The 23,813-nt window shown below is 37.2% G+C and overlaps 1 protein-coding gene across 1 annotated transcript; it reads right to left on the reverse strand.

Annotated features, from left to right (window-relative positions):
• Positions 1 to 2,782: 2,782 nt before the first annotated feature.
• Positions 2,783 to 23,813, reverse strand: snx27a (sorting nexin 27a). Its single transcript, XM_073858508.1, has 13 exons — positions 23,290 to 23,813; positions 18,554 to 18,782; positions 18,200 to 18,392; positions 15,995 to 16,059; positions 15,812 to 15,916; positions 15,572 to 15,650; positions 13,903 to 14,066; positions 7,693 to 7,782; positions 7,052 to 7,201; positions 6,704 to 6,832; positions 6,485 to 6,544; positions 6,350 to 6,398; positions 2,783 to 4,407 (listed from the first exon to the last, which is right to left on the reverse strand). The coding sequence occupies exons 1-13, from the start codon at positions 23,625 to 23,627 to the stop codon at positions 4,340 to 4,342; spliced, it is 1,719 nt and encodes a 572-aa protein (XP_073714609.1). The 5' UTR covers positions 23,628 to 23,813; the 3' UTR covers positions 2,783 to 4,339.

Raw genomic sequence — 23,813 nt, forward strand, 5'->3', positions numbered from 1 at the left:
TTCTTTTGTGTTCATCAGAAAAGGAAATTCATACAGATTCGGAAAAACATGAGGACGAGTAAATCATGACAGAATTTTCATTTTAAAGTGAACTATCCATTAAAAAAAAAAACAATGGCACTGATATATGTCAGTACAAGGTGTTTATAAATTAAGGCAGCTCAAACATGAATTTTAGATTGGGACTAGCTAGCATCAGCCTTGTCCGGGAAACCGTCCCTCATCAGTGTAACGTTACTTCATAGATAACATGTAAAAAGCAGGTGTAACGTTAATGTTAAGACTTACCTTTTTTACGTCTTGCTGTCGTGTTGTTTCTATTACACGTTTGTTCAAAGTCATAACCGGCAGACGAAGTTGTTCAGATAATAATTTTAGTCAGCAATAAAAGAATAACTATACTACTAACGTTGCTTTACGTTATAGACGGGTTGCACGGCGACGTCACTAACTGGTTGCGCGCGCAACCGAGGGGCAGAAAGAAGAGAAGTGCATTGTGTTGTATGCTCGTAGCGGTGTCTGTAAGTCAAAATGCCAAGGAATTGTTGCGTGGAAAATAGTACCAACAGAGTCAGTGCTGGGTGCCTGATGATAACATACCAGTAGATGCGACTATTACGTTACTAGCATTATAATTATAAAATTATAATTCATACATGTATCACAGTAAAACTGCAAAAATAAAGACAGAAAAACAGATCCAACTAAAATCAAGTCTTATTTATATACAAACAATAAAGAACGCTTCAATAATTAAGGTTGTTGCAGTAGCAGATCAGCTCACCAATCGGGCTTTCTGCCCCCTGGATGCGCGCGCACCCTGCAATGTTTGTAAACTTGCAACCCCTCTATAGCTGTGTCCCAATTCAGGGGCTGCGACCTTATAAGCATGCGACCTTAAATATGAGCACTCGGTCTTTCAAGGTGGCAGCCTCAGAAATCCGCGAAGAGAACTGAAATGAGACGGTCTAACCTTCGGATGACCCATAATTGGCGTCACCTGCTGCGCCTGTTAGCAGGACATAGCGGAAACGTTTCTGACTTATTAAAATAAATATGAAATCAGAAAAATATTAATTTAGTTTAGAAAATATGACACGTTGATATAGATTAAACTATTCAACAGTATATTAAATTTAATTAATCAACCTTAGAAATATATGCATCATAAAAATAATAATATTAATTCAAAACATAACTTATAATACTAAAACAGTGACAAACTTTTTTTGATAAATACACACTTTTATTTAATGATGGTTTTAATTGTTTATTTTAGAATATCCAGCCGCCGTTGCAGGCGCGCAATGAATCTTGGGATATCCTCGGCTGTTAAGGATCCATTCGTTCTATCCTTAACAGCGCGGAGAAATGAGGACGCATTTTGAGGTTTCATTCTAAGCATCCTTCGAATTGGGACGGCCTTACCAGCCTGAAGTCGCGCTGCTGTGACGCAATCGGTCTTAAAATACGTCCTTAGAAGGTCGCAGCCCCTGAATTGGGACACAGCTTATATATCACAAATAAAATGTTTTCCTCAAACTTACTAGACATTGGTCGGAAAAGCGGGTTGTCCCGCCCCAAACTCACGCCATTGGTAGAGAAACTGCTTTGCGTTTTCTGATTGGCCAATACGCATTAGTCCGTAAAATAAATACTTTTCTTCGCCAGATATGTGCCAGATATGAGTAAAAGATAAATGAGTTTAGCAGCTTTAACTTTTAATATTTATAATTTATCTATTTAATTAAATTACCTATTTCATTATATATTACATAACCAGACCTGTTTCATTTATATAATGGTCATTAAAATTAATCGAATTTGTGTTATTTATTTATTCATTCATTCATTCATTCATTCTTAACGCCATTCCAGCGTTAATGGCTTTATTCATGGCGAGAAACAGATAATCTATACACAAGTTAATTTATACACACTCCAGACAGAAAGACCTCCTGACACAGGGCTGTATTTTTTTATATTAAATATAAGATTATCATCACTGGAAATACCCCAGCTAAATATTAAATAGTGTTTAGCAACAGAAAGACATTATTTAGGTTTTTATTGGAGTCAGTCTTGTGTGCTGTTAAAGAGCATTGATTATTGTATTCCTCTGGTGTGATATATTTATGAGTTTGAATTCAATCTATGTAATACATTCTTGCAATTTGGTAATTTTAGACTATACATCAAAATGAAATGACAAATGCTTTCCTATTTCGTGAGAAAACAAAAGACCACCTAAAAAATGAAAATATAATTATTTTCTTCAATAGATAATTTTATTTAAAATAGTATGTTACAATGTTTCAGCCTACATGATGTTTACTCAAAGGTAATTTATAATTCTGGTTAGTTTAACCTTCACATATTTTAGATATAAAACTATTGTTTCCCAATATTATTGTTAATTTTTTGCCATTAGCTAGGCTACATGAAATAATGCACCATCTGTCATCTCCTTATGCATTATATTTTTTTTCCTTACAAACTTGCTCCCAAAACCCCACAACAGCAAAGGCATTGTTTCAAACCCTTGATTTAGCAGTAAATAAATTAACGTTTTTCAGTCAGAAAAGCAACAAGACTGTGTCAGCACTACACATAGCAAGTAAATTTACAGATGAACACAAACAAATAGCCGATAACTTTCAAATTTACTTTGTCGTCCTCGTCCCTTACACAGATTTTCCAAAACGCACAGGGTAACACATAAACATTAATACTTTCAAAGCAGACCAAAGTAAAAAAACAACACTCAGTGGGAAGAGAAGAGTTGGTTAGTGTCTTAAATTTTATAATCAACTTCATCTGCAGGTCAAGTTAATAACAAAGTCTTATTAATAATCCTCCATATTATAAATACATTCTTGGTACATTCATGTTTTTTCCGGGCACAGTGAGACAAAATAAACACTGATCAAATTATTATTTTTATAGCGCTGGTGAATATTGCAAGGTTGAACAAGTGTCACACCTGCACTCCTGACAAAATGACAAATTACATAACACACACATTTTTTTTTTAAATTTACATTTAACTGGTTGAATTAATAACCTAAACATGTAAATCATAACTTTGCCAATTTTTTAAGTAGGCTTTAGACCAAAGACAATGTTTGCTACGTTGCTGCCAATGTTAAAGGAGACCCTATAAGAGCACATACACACAACCTCGCATACATCACAACCTCACTCATTGATCGGCCTTTCTAGCCAAGTTGGCTTAAGCACTGAATTAGCTGATTTCTGGAATGGTGGAAGTTTCTGCCTTGCAATAAATGTGCATGTCTGTTAAAAACATTACAGCAGTGTGTTTGTGTGCATGGGATTTTAAGTTTTCTATAGCCAACAGTTAAATTTAAGCATGCTCATTGACTTTCACTTCACTAAACCAATCAACAGGTGCGGTGTGGCCCTATTTCCACAGATAAGTCCAGGGAAGCTTTTTCCTCTAAATTAAACTCGGGCACACAAACGGTTCTGTTCCCTCTACAGCCAACAAACAATAAAACAATGAAAGGAAATACAACAGACTCTCATTCACATCCACACACAGAGTAATAGGATGCTGGCGCCCCCTACAGGTATCTTAACCAAACTACACCAAAATGAAATGTTTGTATGCTACACAATAATGTTTGGGATGTCCTTTTCACTTGATTTTTAGTTACAAAAATCTTCCTATGTCAGTGCTCCCAGAGACTTCCTTACTCCCATTTTATTCTAAATGGAAATAAATGTGTTTAGTAAGTATTGGGGTAACTAAAGTCAGCAACAGTGGGCAAATAATAATAATCGATTCGCTACACTATTTAACTGATTTGTTTATTTTTTAATGCATGGCTTTGCCTTCCACTATATCTTTTTTCCACTGTGATGGTTGCAGTTTTGTACATAACTTTTCTTAGCACATGCTTAAAAAAAACCCAGCCAACAGAAAAAAGGAAAGTCTGTCTCCTAAACCAATAGGCATGGAAGATCTCTAGTTCTTGTTCTATGCATTATATGTATTTGTGTGAGTTCAAAGTATGTATGAATGAAATGGCAGGAGAACCCATTGGTGGTCTTTATGTGGAGTCAAACAGCTTCTTAGCTCGGTTATGCATCTCCTTCGTCATGATAACAATGGCGTTATTTGTTGCCGTAGTGACTTGGCTGCCATATGGAATGCTCTGCATTTGAAAAGGCACACTTTTGTCTCCGTGGAAACATGGTTGGTATAGCGTCGCTAGGGTGTTGCCGTGGTAGCATGGTCGTTATGGTGGTCCTTTCTAGTTTGATGATCCAGCGCATCTTCTGCGGTTCAACAGGGGAACTCAGAGAAGAAGCATTAGGAGGTGGCGATCTCTCCCCCTAGGTGGCGCCAGCCCTTCTGCTGCTCCAGCGGGGACAGATAATCTGCAACACATAGGATTAATTTGCTTTATTGAAAGTTTTAGACCATTTCCTTATCAAGTTTTTACCTGCTGTTGGGTGTTTTAAAGGGCAACGATGTCGGTTAGTAGACTGCCCCTTAATGCTGATTGGCTACAAGTTTGTTTTGGTACTCGGTCTGACTCCCTTTTCCAAAGTGGTTTTCAAAAATCATGCACCCCGCCTTTAAAATAAATCTGATTTCTGTGAACACTGTCTGAGACACATCTCAATATTAAGTTAAGGCAGACAGCGTACAACTCGCTGAGGACGGAAACTATGTTAATGCAGGACTGTCAGACAGTGGCTGTGGGCAGGGCTTTATCAGTGTGACATCACATTAACAAGAAAATCAAAACGGCGTCTCTATTGAGAATGCTTGGTTTAGGGTTTAAAAAAAGAGCAAGTGGGTGGATTTGTTTCATTGTAGGATGATTGTGTTCACAAACTGCCAATACACATTTATGTCCAATCACCTTACAAAAGTGAATTTGCATAATAGGTGTCATTTAAATGTTTAATTTTCTAATGTTAAAAGTTTTACCTTGAGAAAATGAATACTTAAAAGTAACATCATTGGACAAAAAAAATCATTAGTACCGTAAAACTTCAAATAATAGCCGAGTCCCAAATAGACGCCTAGTGTGACGACAGGTTTGGGTAAATTAACGCCTGTCTCAAATAAAGGCCTGGTCTGTTTTTTAATTTCGGGTTGTATTTAATCTTCTAAAACCCGTCAGATCGTCTGTTTAAGCCAGTTCTATGGTGCAGATTGAACACGCAAAAGTTTTTTTTTGCTTACCGGTAGATGTCACGTGACAGACGCAGTCGTTCCGTTACTCATCACTATGACAACACAACAAGGTTCGTCGTCAGAATTGAGGTGATGATGACAGTAGCGAAGTGGCAATCGGGAGAGTCGGGACATTTCCAGGTGGGCCGGTAGTTTTTTGAGGCCGCTGATAATAGCCGGGCTTTCAGTCTTTTGTCATGCATGCACTCCCGCCACACATTGTATTTCTCACGCGGAAACACTTTATCATATTTAATATGATGCAGCACCCAAAATGTATCTGGCCGCACTCTCTCTCTCTCTCTATCAAGCCCGTCTTCCCTAGAGTTCTAGTCGAGCGAGCCAATACAAAAAAAAGAAAGAGGCTACACAATAGCCAATCAGAAAATAGCACTGTTGTATCTGGGTAAGATTTCACGCAACAACCAATAAAAAAACATATCCTTGTTTGCTTTATTTATACTGCTAATAATTTAAGACTGTTGTTCTTACACTAACTAATTTGTTGAACACATTCAAATTATAAATAAAACGTAATATGTGGTAACCTCCTGCTGTCATGCTGGAACAATTAAATTAAAAGCCTGTCTCTTATAGACGCCTGTCTCTTTTAGACGCCTGGTGTGACGATAGGTTTGGGAAAATAAAAGCCCGGGCTATTATTTGAAGTTTTACGGTAACCGATTTGCCAGCTAACAACAGCAAAAAACATTACCTGGTACATTTTTAATTTTAGGTTTTTTGTAGCACAGTTTGTTCTCATTTTTGTACTTTGTAATCAGTAAAACTTGACTATGTTAAATAATAAAAGCACATTTGCTGTTCGCATTAGAAGCCTTTACCAATTTCCACAGCCGACTGTACATGGCCTTAATGTTTATTTTGTTATGGCATTTGTGTTTCCTGTTTGTTACATAACAGAAAGGAATACATTTCGTTATTTGATCTTTCAAAAAATGGCAGGATTTCTTTTAAGCATCAAGAATGTTCAAATAAGGACCACAAGCCTGACATGTGACTTCATACTCACTCGGGATTAAAATGTAAAAATTAACCAGTACTTCAGGTTTCTGTTTATGTGCATCACATGAGTGTGTGTGTGTGTTACAAGAGGGCACAAGGTTTTCATCTCACCATTATTACTACAGTTCTTATTTCCTTTGTCCGAGGCTTCTTCTTCAACCTTCAAATTTTAAAGAGAAACACATTAACAAACAATAACACTACACTAAAGGTAAATGAAGCAAAAGGAAGAAATGTGTATAATACCTCTTTCCTCCATTTGAGCTCGCAGAAAATCCTTTCAAAGCACTCGTGCATGTAGTTAAAATAAAAAGGAGAACATGCACACACAGTTTTTGTTTATTACACTATGAACAGTTCAATATGTATCCATTTTCCACTAAACCATTTTTTGCCATATACTATATTACTTTTAGTTGTAATGTATATACAGTACATAAATATGTGTGACTGTGTATGGCTTACATAAGGAGTGAAAATTTTAACCCAGCGAGGTTTCTTCTCCCCCCGCACATACTCGAAGCAGAAGGCCATACCCTCCTCATCCGTGTCCCATCTCTGCATTTCTGACCATTCGAAAAGTATCACCTGATTCTGTAAGTGTGCCAAACACAAAGTACAAACAAGTAAACAAACATCACAATCAAGCAAGATTTCACTCTTATATAAAAAATTATATCAAAGTACGCAACAAGAAACAACAAAACTGACAATACTCTTTCTATAGATAGCATTTAGGTCTGAAACTAGCTGTGAGCTTTTACAATATATATTATATTGGTAAACAAATATTCAAAGCACCAGCCCGCCCACCTCCAAAGTGCCGTCCTCCGTGCAAGCGTGCAGTTTGAAATGCTTCATGCTGATAGCCGTGATCACATGACCTTTCCTTCGCGAGTCACATGCACAGTGAGGGAACATCACCTCGTTGTATCCTTCACATGAACGCAGGAGACTCAGATACTGAACGAGAGGGAGATTAAAGGAGAAGAGGTGGAAAACAAATGCATATTCGTGATAAAGAAGAGCTTTAAATCTAATATATCTAATAGATTTAGCATTTTTACACTGGTACAACCTAACTAGAGCATGTTAAAGGGATAGTTCACCCAAAAAAAAAAATAATTCTGTCATTATTTACTCACTCTCATATTGTTACAATCCTGTATACATTTCTTTGTTCTGATGAACACGAAGGAAGATATTTTAAGGAATGTTCCGATCAGAATCCCCATTGACTTCCATAGTATTCATTTTTCCTACTATGGAAGCCTCTGATCGGTTTGCTTACAAACATTCCTCAAAATATCTTCCTTTGTGTTCATCAGAACAAAGACATTTATACAGGTTTATAACAACATGAGAGTGAGTAAATGATAACAGAATTTTATTTTTAAACTATCCATTTAAAATAATAAACAATGTTATTCTGTCACAGAAAGAGGATGTGATACCATTGTCATCTTCCTTTGTTCTGCTAGTTTCTGTAGCTGATAGGCTTTATCTTCTGCTTTAATGAATCCCTTCTTTACATCATCCTGTGCCTGGAAAACAGAGAGAAAAGAGACAATGTAGGAGATGAACTGCTATAGCTGTTTACACCTGTTATTACCATCTGTCAGCTGAGAGAGACCAAAACTGTGTCCACCTCAGTAAAATGGGTTTCTTTATGTTCTTGTAAACACCTGTGATTACATTTGAGGGGGATTTCGAAATTTTTTCAAAATTTTTAATGTGTGTCATTGCATGTGTCAGGCAAACCAGAAATAGTTAAGTTAAAGGAATAGTCTACTCATTTTCAATATTAAAATATGTTATTACCTTAACTAAGAATTGTTGATACATCCCTCTATCATCTGTGTGCGTGCACGTAAGCGCTGGAGCGCGCTGCGACGCTACGATAGCATTTAGCTTAGCCCCATTCATTCAATGTTACCATTTAGAGATAAAGTTAGAAGTGACCAAACACATCAACGTTTTTCCTATTTAAGACGAGTAGTTATACGAGCAAGTTTGGTGGTACAAAATAAAACGTAGCGCTTTTCTAAGCGGATTCAAAAGAGGAACTACATTCCATGGCGCAACAGCACTCTTGGGAGCACCCCGACGCGCCTGAAAAGTCCGCTCCCCTTCTCACTCTCATAATGGGAGAGGGAGGGTGTTACTGCGCATAAAGTATAGTTCCTCTTTTAAATCCGCTTAGAAAAGCGCTACGTTTTATTTTGTACCACCAAACTTGCTCGTATAACTACTCGTCTTAAATAGGAAAAACGTTGATGTGTTTGGTCACTTCTAACTTTATCTCTAAATGGTACCATTGAATGAATGGGGCTAAGCTAAATGCTATCGAAGCGCCGCAGCGCGCCCCAGCGCCCACGCGCACGCACACAGATGATAGAGGGATGCATCAACCACTCCCAGTCATGGAAACAACACACTTCAACATTGAAAATGAGTAGACTATTCCTTTAAGTTTATGCAAAACAGCTTTTACCCTACAAATGCGATATGGTCACAGGCATTTTTCTCTGCTTCTAAATGAGGTTTGAGCATTCAGATTATAAAACGCATCAGATCCCATTTAAACCTGTACAGAACACTGTCCACTCCTGATTGGCTCGCTAAAACGTTTGCTTGAAAATTTAAATTATTTGAGCTTAAAGGGATAGTTCCTGATCACGAGCCTCATTCATTTTCATAGTAGGAAAAAAGAATACTATGGAAGTGAATGGGGCTCATGAACCATTTGATTTCAAATATTCCTCAAAATATCTTCCTTTGTGTTCATCAGCACAAAGAAACTTATACAGGTTTGTAACAACATGAGAGTGAGTAAATGATGACAGAATTTTCATTTTTGCGTAAACTATCCCTTTAGTAGTACTGAATCGCTAGAAGTCAAGAGTGTACTTGTTTAGAGAAACGAATGAAGGCAACTTCTATGCATACAGTGCTTTAGCCATGCAAATGTGGTGACTAGAATGCAAAGTGATGCTAAACCAAGACTTGTGGTGCTATAACTAGGCAATTCAGAAACTGTACCATTTGCTATGTTTATAGTCTGTATTTACTGTAATTTGTATAAGGAAGTATGCATGTCCACAAAGTTGTAGCATAAATAAACATGTGCCTGTGGTTAAACTTATACTCATAGCATCTCAATGCTTGTAGCTAGACTTATAACATCTCAGTCCAACCAGATTATTTATGTAAGTGACAAATCATGAGCCATATCAGTGGCTACTGGACATGCGCAGAGCATACAGTACGAGTTGTTGTGGCCAAGGAGCTGTCCGAGTCTTAAGTCTTAGCAACTTAAAGGGCTAGTTCACAAAAAAAAGTAAAAGTCAAACGGTGCTTCCTGCTTCTTAAAGGAATATTCCATTTTCTTAAAAGAAAAATCCAGATAATTTACTCACCACCATGTCATCCAAAACGTTGATGTCTTTCTTTGTTGAGTCGAGAAGAAATTATGTTTTTTGAGGAAAACATTGCAGGATTTTCTCATTTTAATGGACTTTAATAGAACCCAACATTTAATACTTAACTCAACACTTAACAGTTTTTTTTCAACGGAGTTTCAAAGGACTATAAACAATCCCAAACGAGGGATAAGGGTCTTATCTAGCGAAACGATTGTCATTTTTGACAAGAAAAATAAAAAATATGAACTTTTAAACCACAACTTCTTGTCTAGATCCGGTCGTGATGCGGCAGCGTGACCCCACGCAATACGTCATGACGTCAAGAGGTCACGGAGGACGAACGCGAAACTCCGCCCCAGTGTTTACAAATGTGTTGAAAGAGGACCGTTCCTACGTTGTTGTATGTCAACTGATACTAATTAATGTCTTTGTGTCAGTTTATTGTTTACAATGGTCCGCAAATGTGCGTTTTATATGTGTTACACGTGACCTCCCTACGTCACTACGCACAGAGGTGGGTAGAGTACCCAAAATCTGTACTCAAGTAAAAGTACAAGTACTTATACAAAAATTTACTCAAGTAAAAGTAAAAGTAACAATCTAATTATTTACTTGAGTAAGAGTAAAAAAGTATTAGATGAAAAAACTACTCAAGTAGTTAGTTACTCGTTACTTCCGATCAGATTGAAAAGAAGCGTAAAATCCCTAAATTTCAGACTACTTGGAGGGCTTTCACAAACCTCTCCTTAAAAGTCTCATTGTTCTGCTTATATACTACTAATAAACCTAGGTTAAAGTAAAGCAGTCTATCTCAGTCCTCCAACATCACATAACGTGTCATTAAAAAAATCTTAAACACACACTGACTGTTTTCTGACAGTTAACTGTGTCCTTATTTTCACGTTCACAACAAAATTTGGCTGCATCTGCCTTTAAACAAGCTTACAGTAAGCAAAAAAAGAATGTGTGTGTCTCTGTTTGTTATCATGTTTTTACATGAATAGGTTATTTTCATTGCCATTAATGTGCAATTAATGAACATAAGGAGCTTGATAAAATGCTTATTTTAGAATTTCAAATGGAACTCATCTGTTTTTGCAAATCAACTCTACATTTATTATAATATATAAAACATGTTTCTTTAAAAACATAGTATATAGGAAGGAATTAAATAAAATACAATCCAGTTTTTATTCGTATGTATTTTCTACATTTAAGTAAGGTGTCCGGTTATGTGTAGGGGAGAACAGGCAAAAAGTACCATTTTTCAGATTTTTTTTCTTTTTACGTTTTTTAAATTTTTAAAGATAATGTTTCAGACAGAGATATATTTTTGCTGTGGTCAGTAACTCACAAGTGTGGTCTATTAATACCAGGTGGAATTTTTAACAAATGTAAAATGACTAGTATTTTCACTTTGAACATAAGTGGTGAATTGTTACTTTTTTTTAACACAACAAAACAATGTAGATTTTCGTGTTACACTTGTTTTTATTAACTATACATGACTATGACCTCTTTAATATGTAACTGCAAACATATTTTGTAATTTATATTTGTAAAAAATAATGAAATTATATTTTCATTTTAAATTTCAGTTTTATCAAATGTTTCAAAAGCAACCAACAGTACAAACTTAAATTCAACAGTTTGAACACTATGTAAATTAAATTAAATTAAATTAGAATAATATAAATGGTACAAAAGTAAGTGTTACTTTCGTCCTGACAGGATCTCCTCACATTTAAACACGATTTACTTTTATTTTGAAAAACTCTTGAGAAGTCAAACTTCAGGATGTGTTAGAGCACTAAATAACCTGAAGATTGATGAAACGAGAAACACAACGCGTTATAAGAAAACAATGACCGCTTTTGGAATTTACTTATGGTTGAAAACACCTTTCTGGATCTACACCCGGAAAATGGTGAGTAAATAACGCGATATTTGTCAGCTCTGTCAAGGGTTGCAAAGATGCTGTCATAGTTTGGGATGCAAATGTTATCAGTCCTCTGAGAAAATCGCTTTGTTACTTTCGTCCAGCGTTACTTTTGCCCCGGTTCTCCCGTATTATATTAATGCAAGACTTAACATTATGCTGTTCAATTTGTTTAGTTTTATGAGGAAATGATATGGAAATGTGCAGATGTGAACGTGTGTTGTTTGTAAGGTTAGAGTAATTTTCATTGCTTGCACAAGAGCGCATATGACAAAAACAGTGCGTGAAATAATATTATTATAAGGCAATGCACAAAGTGACACGTACCGCCGTGTTGTTTCAGGTTGGAGCTTGAATTCCTGTACGCTGAGATGTCAGTTCGTTTTGGTGCACAAAGCATACATCGCATTATGAAACTATTCTTTTTGACCTTTTGTAGTGTAAACATAGACCAAACTTGAGGCCACGCGTGATCTGCCTCCGATAGCTTGCATAGGTCATCCTCCGCTTCAGTCATCTCCTTTCATCTACGCGCGCTAAAGGGTGATACGTAGCCACCCCTCGCAACACACGCAGCCTCTCTAATGTCTCGCGAGACTTTCGAACAAGCCATATAAACTTAAAAAAGAAATATATTCATTAATTATTACCATTTGAAAGTAGCGTAGTAACGCCACCGAATGTAGCGAAGTAAAAGTACAGATTTTTCATTAGAAATGTACTTGAGTAAGAGTAAAAAGTACCCATCCCTAAATTTACTCTAAAAGTACTAGTTACCCAAAAAATGTACTCAAGTAAATGTAACGAAGTAAATGTAATTCGTTACTACCCACCTCTGACTACGCATTTACGTTAGGTCGCGCTGGACCAGATCTAGACGAGAAGTTGTGGTTTAAAAGAGCATATTTTTTATTTTTCTTGTCAAAAATGACAATCGTTTCGCTAGATAAGACCCTTATGCCTCGTTTGGGATTGTTTATAGTCCTTTGAAACTCCGTTGAAAAAAACTGTTAAGTGTTGAGTTAAGTATTAAATGTTGGGCTCTATTAAAGTCCATTAAAATGAGAAAAATCCTGCAATGTTGTCAAAAAACATAATTTCTTCTCGACTGAACAAAGAAAGACATCAACATTTTGGATGACATGGTGGTGAGTAAATTATCTGGATTTTTCTTTCTTTAACAAATATGTGGTATGAAACAGAATACCATTGACTTCCATAGTAAAAAAAATACTACTACTATCGTCGTGTATAGCAGAACCAAGAAATGTATATAGGTTTGTAACAACATCAGAGTGAGTAAATGATGACAGTATTTTAATTTTTGGAAGAACTATCCCTTTAACTAGTGTTGTCACGCATAACAAGCGACTTATGGTGCTTTTCCATTGCATAGTACACCGCGGTTTAGGTCAGATCAGCTTTCTTCACTTTGTCTTGGTTAGCTTTTCCATCGAGTTCAGTAACACTTCGGAGTGGGGAGGGATTATAGACGTGTCGATATATTTGCGCTGCCTACTGCTGTGACATCATACATGTGAGAGCGTTATCGGAATCCTATACATCCCAATACATTCATTTATTTCTCAGTCCACCGTAAATTTAAATTGACCACCACAAATAGATATTTGCACATCACATTTATCACTACCCCTGTCTCAAATGGTGTTTCTGTATAAACACCTGTGGCGTCAGTCGATGCGCTCTGCTGAGCCTCATTTAAGTTGCATTTAAGCATATATGTGGACGTGCACGTCGCAAATGTGCGGCCACAAACTGCATGTCTGGAAAAAACTGTTATGGTGTTCCTGATTCTCAACCTGTGGATGTTTTTCATCACTAAAAAGGAGTTTAGGAACTTACAGCAAAGCACAGATGACAACAGGTTTACTCGAGACAGCGCAAGCTAGCACGAAGGTAAAGCTAATCTTTTACATTATAGCGATGACGCTGGTAGTGACGATTCTCTCAGACCAATAAATGATCTACAGTGTTTCACGTCATGTTTTGGTATCAGCTCGGCTCGCTTGGAACCCCAATAAATCAGCTACTACGTATTGCTCCCAGTGGAATAGCCCCCAAAAATAAGCTGACCCGACCCAAAACGTGGGGTACAATGCAATGGAAAAGCGCCATTACATAAACACTCCTGTTTAATTCTAACAGTCAGTGAAAAATTAAAGGAAAGTTGATTACGTGGACTACAAAAAGGTAAATGTGACAAGTAAAATGTAGCAGATTCAACAGACCAAAGCAGACAATAATGTCTTACTGATATGATGGAGGCTTTTGCGACTGACCTGATGGAAGCAGTAATGGAGGGCCAGCGGGTTTTCTCGCATCAATTCCTCATCTTGTGTACTAAAGAGCCACTTGCGCATTGTGAGACACGTTCCAGGCACCGCTGAGGTGTAGTTCTGCACATACAGCTTGTGTGGGAACTCATTAGGAGCCAATTTACGTACTGCAGAGAAAACAGATACTTTTAGTAATAGAAAAATATTAATGTAAAGAGGTATGGCACACAGTCCAAAGCATTTTGGGTTTGCTTAAAGGAAAACACCACCGTTTTTCAATATTTTACTATGTTCTTACCTCAACCCAGATTAATTAATACATAACTATCTTTTTTTCAATGCATGCACCCAATCTTTGTACAGCGCGTTGTAAATGTGTTAGCATTTAGCCTAGCCCCATTCATTCCTTAGGATCCAAACAGGGATGAATTTAGAAGCCACCAAACACTTCCATGTTTTCCCCATTTAAAGACTGTTACATGAGTATTTACATGAGTAAGTATGGTGGCACAAAATATAACGTGGCGATTTTTTAGGAGGATAAAAAATGAGAACTGTATTGTATGGCGGAAGAGCACTTAGTTTGCAGCACTTCGATCTCGGTGCGCAGTTCCATCATCATTACTACGCGCCAATAGTATTCACGACGCGCTGTACAAAGATTAAGCGCACGCATGGAAAAAGATAGGTATGTATTAATTCGTCTAAGCTGAGGTAAGAACATAGTCAAATATTAAAAAAACGGTGGTGTTTTCCTTTAAGATGTCCACAACGTTTTCAGTAAACATATGGACATTGATCTGACGTTGTGTGAGAAATCCATACCTTCAGCAAGGAAAGACCGTTACCCTAATAACTTTAGGACGAGACAAGACGAACACGGCTTAATAAATTGTAAATATAATCTCATAAATGTCATTAATTTAGCTTTTTTTTTGTATTAAACTTCACCTGTCAAGATGCCTTAATGTACCCGGATGAGGCTATGTTACTAATTTCAGGTGGTTGTTGTCGGAGAATAAAAAATCTCGCAACTTTCCCTTACATATTGACGTTTGTCAATAACGTCTATGTCAAAAGATACATGTTTTTTTTGTTTAGTTCAGATGGAACCCAGTGGCGGCCGGTGACTTCTTTTTTCGAGGACGCACGATGCGAAGTTCGTCAACACATGCGTGCGTTTCGTAATTTCAAAATGTGTGTTCAGCGCGTCGAGCGATCCTGTGTGCATCACGTGTCTCGTCAAAATAATCGCCCGCTGCAGACGCGTCCAAATGGTTTACGAAAAAAAGAGACGCTCGCGTTTGCCAGATACTCGTATAATCTCATGCGTAATCAGAGTTTACTGTTAAGTGAGTGTCTTGCGTGTATTTTGTGAACGTGAGCATCTCTTTTGTCATAAACGGTTTCGACGCGTGTGTAGCAGTCACTTATTTTGACAAAACACGCAATGCACATGGTTCACATGACGCAACAAACACACATTTTGAAAACACAAGCAACCCACATGAGACACTCCAAACACATATTTTGATTTTGCGCCACTCGGAAGAGCAATCACGAGCCGCCACTGATGGAACCTTAGATCTTTATCTCTCATAATAAGAATCACTATTGCAGTTACTTTTCACACAAACAAATGCATGCAGGCAGAAAAGGAGAGAATGCTTACCAAATGAGTGGTTAATAACTTCAAAAAGAGCAAAGTAACTGGCCATCATGCTGTCCATTCCAACCTTCAAAACGAGGGCCTATAAAAACGACAAATAATACTTAAGCACTTAGATGAACTTTTCATCTCGCACTGGAGAGCTCACAGGTGTTAGAATATACAGCAAGATACACGAATATCATGTGACACACTAGCTGTCTACCAGCTGGTGTTGTATAAATATGACCATGTGACATTTACCTGGTAAACCTGGTCAGTGGTGCTGTTTTTCCGGACTCTCACAGAGACCGTGGTTTTATCAGGAAGGGCTATCCGTAACTCCACGTCCGATACACCGTTGTGATTCTTTAAAGCAAGATCACGTTGAGTTAATGGGCCGAGTCACGCAATTATTTTAATACGGATCTGCGGGGAAATGCTCACCTCATTCGATTCAGACAGAAATTCTTGCATGATGTCGCTCTCACCTATGACTCGTACAGAGCACACTGAAGAAAGAAAAACAGGATATTTATATATAACACATCGCCATATCGTATCATGCAAATACCACAAACTTTCAGAGTTCTGGTGCATCTGTATAAAGTCAAACATGCAATCAAAACCACTTCCATGACTGTTGACTGCATAGGTGCATGAATATAACAAAACCAAAAATGCAAAGCAAATCATGTGCATAACAATCATGAACAGGAATCAATGAAAATTTGAGCAGTTTTTTTTTAAGCTGGCGTGTATCATTTTCAAGTGATAACAGCTCTTCCTATTCCAGTTTAATATGCAAATATACCGTATTTTCCAGACTATAAGTCACACTTTTTTCATAGTTTGGCAGGTCCTGGAACATACAGTCAGGTGCGACTTATGTGTCAAAATATGAACCAAGAGAAACCATTACTGTGTCTACAGCCACAAGAGTCCGCTCTATGCTGGTCCTGTATTTATGTAATTCAATGGATTCAGTCATGGGGAATGACTTCAGGACGTATTTTAAACTTGATTTGGCTTGACGTGTTAATTTTGCCTATTCAGCCTTCCAGGTATGTTCTGTATGGTATTGTGCATCATGTAAATAACTGTTTATGTTACTTTAACATTTACTGACACCGATTCAGCCTACCGTTCTGTACTATTGTTTAGTTAAATAACTTGTATTTCCAGATTAAAGGTGCAGTGTGTAAATTTTCGTGGCATCTAGTGGTGAGGTTACAAATTTCAACCAACGTTTCAGTCCACTGTTCACCGAAACGCATAGAGAAGCTACGGTAGCCGCCACCAGACAAACATGTCATCTTCGGAGACAACTTAGTAAAAAAAGTTTGTCCGTTAAGGGCTTCTATAGAAACATGGCGGCACAAAATGGCGACTTCCATGTAAGGGGACCCTCTGTGTATGTAGATAAAAACATCTCTTGTAAGGTAATAAAAACATAATGGCATAATGGTTCATAGTAAAAGGTCTTTAAACACCACTGAAAATATAGTTATGTATTTTATATTGCATTTCTGTCAAAAGATTCTTATAAAAGTTACACACTGCATCTTTAAATGTCTGTTCTGCGGCTTGGATTTTTTAAAATAATTCTCGAAATAAATGCGACGTATAGTCCACTGCGACTTATATTTGTTTTTTCCTCTTCAAAACGCATTTTTGACTGATACGACTGATGCGACTTATACTCCGGTATTTACTTACAAGAAGTCTAATGTTTGTTGGTTAATTTCCCAGCAAAATTTTAGGACCAAACAAATCTAAAATAACAACTTATGCTAATTTAACCAATGGCATGAATTTGGGGTGGGACAATCTGTTTATCTGACCAATGACATATACATTGGGCACTTAGGAAACACGTTTGTACATAATCATTATTTTACTTGATAGCGGTGCAGAAATGACGGAATTTACACATTTAGCTTAAAGTCCACTTATAGTCGATAATTTTATCACTTTGAGCTTTATAATAGCATATGTAAAAGTTTTTCCTGTGGCAGTAGTTTCTTCATGCTATAAAACAGCTTGAATGTAACTACACCTTTGTCTCATTTAGTATAAGAGGAACTATGAATATGCAAATTAGCACCCGCCCCCACTCTTTCCCACCACCTCGGACCATAGATATGCATGTAAATAGATGCTACATTCAGCGGTTTCAGACACATAACTGCTAAGTCCAGTTTCACACATACATACGTGAACTGCACTGATGTTAAAACCTGTTCGAGATTTTACACGACTTGAGCATCAAAAGGTAGAACTGAAGCAGCAGTTTCAGAGCCGAGGGTATGCGACAATCATACATAATATATATGGTTCGAACTACTGATCCACTCGTGATGTAGCACACAGAGGCAAACCGAGAAAATACTCAGCAATGGTGTTGAATGATGAATTTGCACATGGTTGGCTTAAAGCATATTACAAACACCACATAGACATATAAACAACAATAAAAACTTGATTTTCAGCAAAAGGGGACTTTAAATATCTTTTATATTTTCTGAGCATTATCAAGGCCTAATGTGTCAAAGCCACATAATGTAACCACAGCACCATGTGTTCCTCTTTTCCTAATGTATCATCATATAAAAATATTTCACAGACATCTGTTTGTCATTCGTGTCACACCTCTCTCCAGATATTCCTCCAGTCCTCTCCGACGCACATCCAGCTGTTGTTCAGACAAAGAGAAGGGCCATTTTCCCGGCAGCTTCGGGAAAGTGAAGTTGGAAAACTCTCTCTTGAGGTTCTGATGAAGTATTGCAAACTCCCTGTAACGCTTTGAGCAGAGCTGTCTGCCTGACATGTACACATTATACACCTAAAACCAGAGAATTAAAAGAAAATAGATTTAAAGATGAATATAATAATATATATTCTTATTATCCAGCTAAAAAGGGTTTATTTGAAATTAAGAATCATTTTTAGCATATCGATTGAATGTTCCTTAAAAAAAAAATCACATTAAACAGCTGAACGTACCACAAATTTTTCCGAGTGCTGCTCCACGTGTTTGTATGTAGGGACTGAAATGGGAACGGCCTGTTTGTCGCTATAGTCGAAATTGGGTGTCACCGAACCTTCGTCACCAACCTCAAGCCCGTCTGCATCCTGTGCCGGCACCGAGAGGACGGTCAACACCAACTCTCTCTGTCCAGCCCTGATGAGATCCACCACCTGCTTGTGTGTCGCCCCTTCTACACTCAAGCCATTACTGCAGAAGAGAAAGTGAAAGTGTGACATGTTTCATTGGTAAAATCAGGGGTGCAAACTCATCAGGGGTGAAAAAGGTGACAAGACACAAGCGCTCTTATATAAGCGGATACGCGGCTTGCACGCTCCTCTTAAACAGAAACAGGTATATAGCGCATATAGCACTGTTGTCAACGGCTTAAAATCACTTAACTTAAAACTGCGGTGCGTTAACAAATGTTAAGCTTTATGACCACGCGCACAGCAACGTGACGTGGGCGCGTAACCTCAAATGAGAAAAATACTACGAGTTAAGTATGTGCACTCAATCTGCAGACTGCTTAAACTTGGGCAGCAAATGAGGTGGCTATAAATTGTAAAACATAACCCGCCAAACTGGCTAGTAATTTGACATCGTTACCACAATAGCTGGACATGATTTTCATAATTTCATTTACTGCTACCATGTCGCAGACCCCCCTCACCCCTCATTTTCAAAAACTCATCGGATCTAGACGAATCACAAGAATGACCTATTTTGTATAAAAAAACGGCGAATTTCGCCGAAAGGTGACAAGTTTGCACCCCTGAAAATATTGGATGAAAGCATATGCAAAAATGCAATCTACAATAACCAGCCACAATGCCATTAGTGAAATACATATGTCATTAAAATCAGAGAACTAATTTGACCAAAAAAGTGTTACAAAAAATATGCAACACGTCAGGGCACATGCACTGAATCAAACCCTTTCAAAAATGCTTTTGATGGATAATCTACAATATACTTATAGGTCTCAATGCATAAAACAAACCCAAGTGTGTTTCTTCTGTTTAGTTCAGCACAAATTAGGCCTAAATATTTACAATTTTTTTTATAATTAAATTCAACCGTTAGCACATTACATCGTTCACTAAGTTATAAAACAAAATGAAAGGTTTTCTGATGATTTTATAAAATAATAAACTTCCTAGTTTAATCCAATTCAACATTTTAAAAATGTGCAACATAATTGAAATATGCTGGTTTATGAGTTTATAACAGGAACAAACTATTATATAACAACGTTCACATGACCACCTATTGAACGCAACCAGGGAAAGATTCCCTAAGATTGTAAAAGCTTCCTCATTCTAGTATAGGGAAGTACTGTAACAGTGTAACATGAGAGAACGATAAAGAAAAGCATATCATAGATACAAGTTAGGGTTGATTTTGCATGTAAAATTCAAAATGTCGCTAAATATAACAGTTTCCTTTCTAAAACATTTATGTTTATCTTGGGAGGAGACACTCAAGACAGAGAACGGAAAACAGTTCAACACAAAGAGTTCCTAAGGAAATCAGCCTCGGCTCGTCCTTCAAATTTATTAGCTATTAGGATGTATATTTTTAAAAAATAATTACTTAAAACAAATTTACATTCATGCATTTGGCAGATAATCCAAAACGACTAACAGTGCATTACAAGGTATACGTTTTTCACCTGGGTTCGAACCCATGACCTTTTGTGCTGCTAATGCAATGCTCTGAGCAATGATCACTGAGCATCCAGACACATAGGGCTGGTTTCACAGACAGGGATTATTTTAAACCTGGACTAGGGCTTAATTTAATTAGGAAATATTTAGTTTGATCAAACATGCCTTACTAAAAACTTTACTGGTGTGCATTTTGAGGCAAAACAAACGGCACTGATGTATTTTAAAATATGTCAGTGCAAGTTGTTTTCAGTTTGGACAGCTCTTACATTTATTTTAGTCTTGGACTATAATCCCTGTCCGGGAAACCGTCCCATAATGATCAGTCATAATGATGCATATGCAACTCCTAACAATCACTTAATCTATGATTAAACATTTTAAAAGCTGATTATTTTAAAGAGACACAAATCCTAAAAAATTTCCACAGCATTGTTTTGATATTCTGTAAAGTTTAGTTTTAATAATTAATAGTTAGGTGTTTTAATAACTGTGATAAATTAAAGTAACTCAATCTTATGCTGAGTCTTACATGTCCTTAAATAACATTAAAACAGGTTCAGTCACTGGTTCCTTTTGTCATTTCAGGAAGAAAAAACTGTGTTCTTAACATTTTCAATGAATGCAATATAAGAGTGGATAAATTTAGCAACATCTGACACATTACTAAACCAGCTTATTGTAATTGTAACAATATGAATGTTTTAAAAGGAAGGAACAATGACTAAAAGAAGGACTAGTGTAGCATAATAATTACACAACATACAAATTCCCTCAGTTGTTACTTCTGAACGAATGAAAACATTTCCAGTTGTCTCCTGACACCAGTTGTGTACAAAAACACTTTGACTAGACTGTGATCAATGGTTTCTTTATTTACATACACATACCATGACTTTATCTCTTGTACACAAATTAGATGATAGTGCACTAAGTTCAGGTGATAAAAACATCACCAGCACATCCTCATGTAAGTTTAGTGACAGGAACTAACATTATAAACCATGCCTTTCTAAGCATATACTTTGTTGACCTGACATTTGTGGTTCAACTTACACTGTTGCCTCTTACAATACATTTTAACTGAAGTGAATCTGAAATCATTCTCATAGCGCCAATCTGTTGTTACCCATACACCTTATCAGATAAGTTTTACAAGAACAGGACGGGGTCATGTTTCACCCCTAAAAGTTTGCATAAAGAAAATAACTAGACTACTAGACTAAGTAAATGTATACATTGACGTTATTTTAAGAACAGTTAAAGGAATAGTCCATTTTCTTAAAAGAAAAATCCAGATAATTTACTCACCACCATGTCATCCAAGGTGTTGGTGTCTTTCTTTGTTCAGTCGGGAGGAAATTGTGTTTTTTGAGGAAAACATTCCGGGATTTTTCTCATTTTAATGGACTTTAATAGAACTCGTCACTTAACAGTTTTTTTCAACGGAGTTTCAAAGGACTTTGAATGATCCCAAACGAGGCATAAGGCTCTTATCTAGCGAAACGATTGTCATTTTTGACAAGAAAAACAAAAAATATGCACCCCCAAACCACAACTTTTCGTCTAGGTCAGTCCAGCGCGACCTAACCCAAATGCGTAGTGACGTAGGGAGGTCACGTGTTACATATATAAAACGCACATTTGCGGACCATTTTAAACAATAAACTGACACAAAGACATTAATTAGTATCATTCCACATACAACAACGTAGGAACGGTCCTCTTTCTCAACACATGTAAACACTTGGGGCGGAGTTTCGCGTTCGTCCTCTGTGACCTCTTGACATCATGACGTATGGCGTGAGGTCACGCTGACGCTTTCAGGGCCGGATCTAGATGAGAAATTGTGGTTTAAAAGTGTATATTTGTTATTTTTCTTTAATTGTTTTGCTAGATAAGACCCTTATGCCTCGTTTGGGATTGTTTATAGTCGTTTGAAACTCGGTTGAAAAAAACTGTTAAGTGTTAAGTATTAATTGTTGGTGTATATTAAAGTCCATTAAAATGAGAAAAATCCTGCAATGTTTTCCTCAAGAAGCATGGTTTCTTCTCGAATAGGGAAGGGGGACATCGGCATTTTGGATGACATGGTGGTGAGTGAATTGTCTGGATTTTTCTTTTAAGAAATTGGACTATTACTTTAAGCACATAATATTCATGAGTGTATACTTTACTTTAAGTTTGTTCGTAGGTCTCATAAATAATATATATATATCACACACACACCATACCATACCATGATAAATTTTACATTTTTTTTATTGATTATAAAACACATTATAACAATGTGACACGTTACTTTGAGATACTTTGTGATACATGCTACTTTGAGATAGCTAGCTAGATATTGCTGACAGTCTGAATGTAATCCTAAGAAACATCCAAACTATTACTTTATTAGCTTTAGCTGTCAGTAATAATAAGAGAGCATATGACTAACCCACATAGTTCTGTCATTTGTGGAAGTCATTGTGCGCGTGATACTTCTGGATTTATGCAACAAATAAGATATGTTAGGAATTTATATTCATATATTAATATATAATTATAATATCCGTGGTCAAAAAAATATATATATATCAATATAGTGAATGTTGTTTTCACAGCGTCAATTGCGATGCGACGTTAGTGACGTATAGCCAACAAATTATTCAATGCACCGAAGCAATGACACTGTTACACAACAAACGTTTAAATAGGACACATACCCTATAGTAACATTTAAGAACTTCCCAAAACGCCTTTACTAGTACATCTTATCTGCTCAACTTTTAAATAATAATGATCTATTTACTGCCATCACAGGGACGTGTTTGCAAGCAGGGCCAAGAAATCTCAAAAATATCAACAGATTCCACTCCTAGCTCGAAATTTGAGTAAAAATAATGTAAAGTATACAGTCATGTATTGATCTTACTCTGCTACAATGTTGTAGCGTAAAATGTGACATCACAGCTTAGAACGAGATTGATACATTGTAACGGATTGACAGCACTACAACCCCTTAAACAAAATGAGAAATAATTTGGCAAATAAATGACTTAACCTCTAATATTCTGTCTCCTTTTACGATTCCGGCCTGATCTGCTGCGCCCCCGGGTAACACGGCGCTGACATGCTGGAGAGGAGCGTACAGCTCTCCGTTAATGCTCCGCAGTTGGCCGCCTTCGCTTACTTGACCGCGGACGTTGAATCCGTAACCCGACTCCGATTTGATTATCCGAACCACGCGCGGACCCGATGTAAGCACGGTCGGGGTCCGGCTACCAGAACCGCCCGTCGACTCGATCATATCGGATTCGTTCACGCGGGACTCTGTGGGTAGCAACGACGACGGAGGAGCGGGCCGAGCAGTCTCATCTCCTTCGATTTCCGCCATCTTTAACTTGGGTTTACCCCCGTCTCCTCCTGTAGGCCTGATCGTTCACAACAACAACCCAGAAATCCGCTTGACCCTCCCCGCCATCACAAGACAAAACTGCTTTCACTTTTCTTCAGTTGGTGTTAAGTGAATTGGGTCCTTTAGATGGGGCCAGAGGGCCACTGTTAAGTTTAGTGGGTACTT

This window comes from Misgurnus anguillicaudatus, chromosome 20, assembly GCF_027580225.2.
Source record: "Misgurnus anguillicaudatus chromosome 20, ASM2758022v2, whole genome shotgun sequence".
Classification (NCBI taxonomy): domain Eukaryota; kingdom Metazoa; phylum Chordata; class Actinopteri; order Cypriniformes; family Cobitidae; genus Misgurnus; species Misgurnus anguillicaudatus.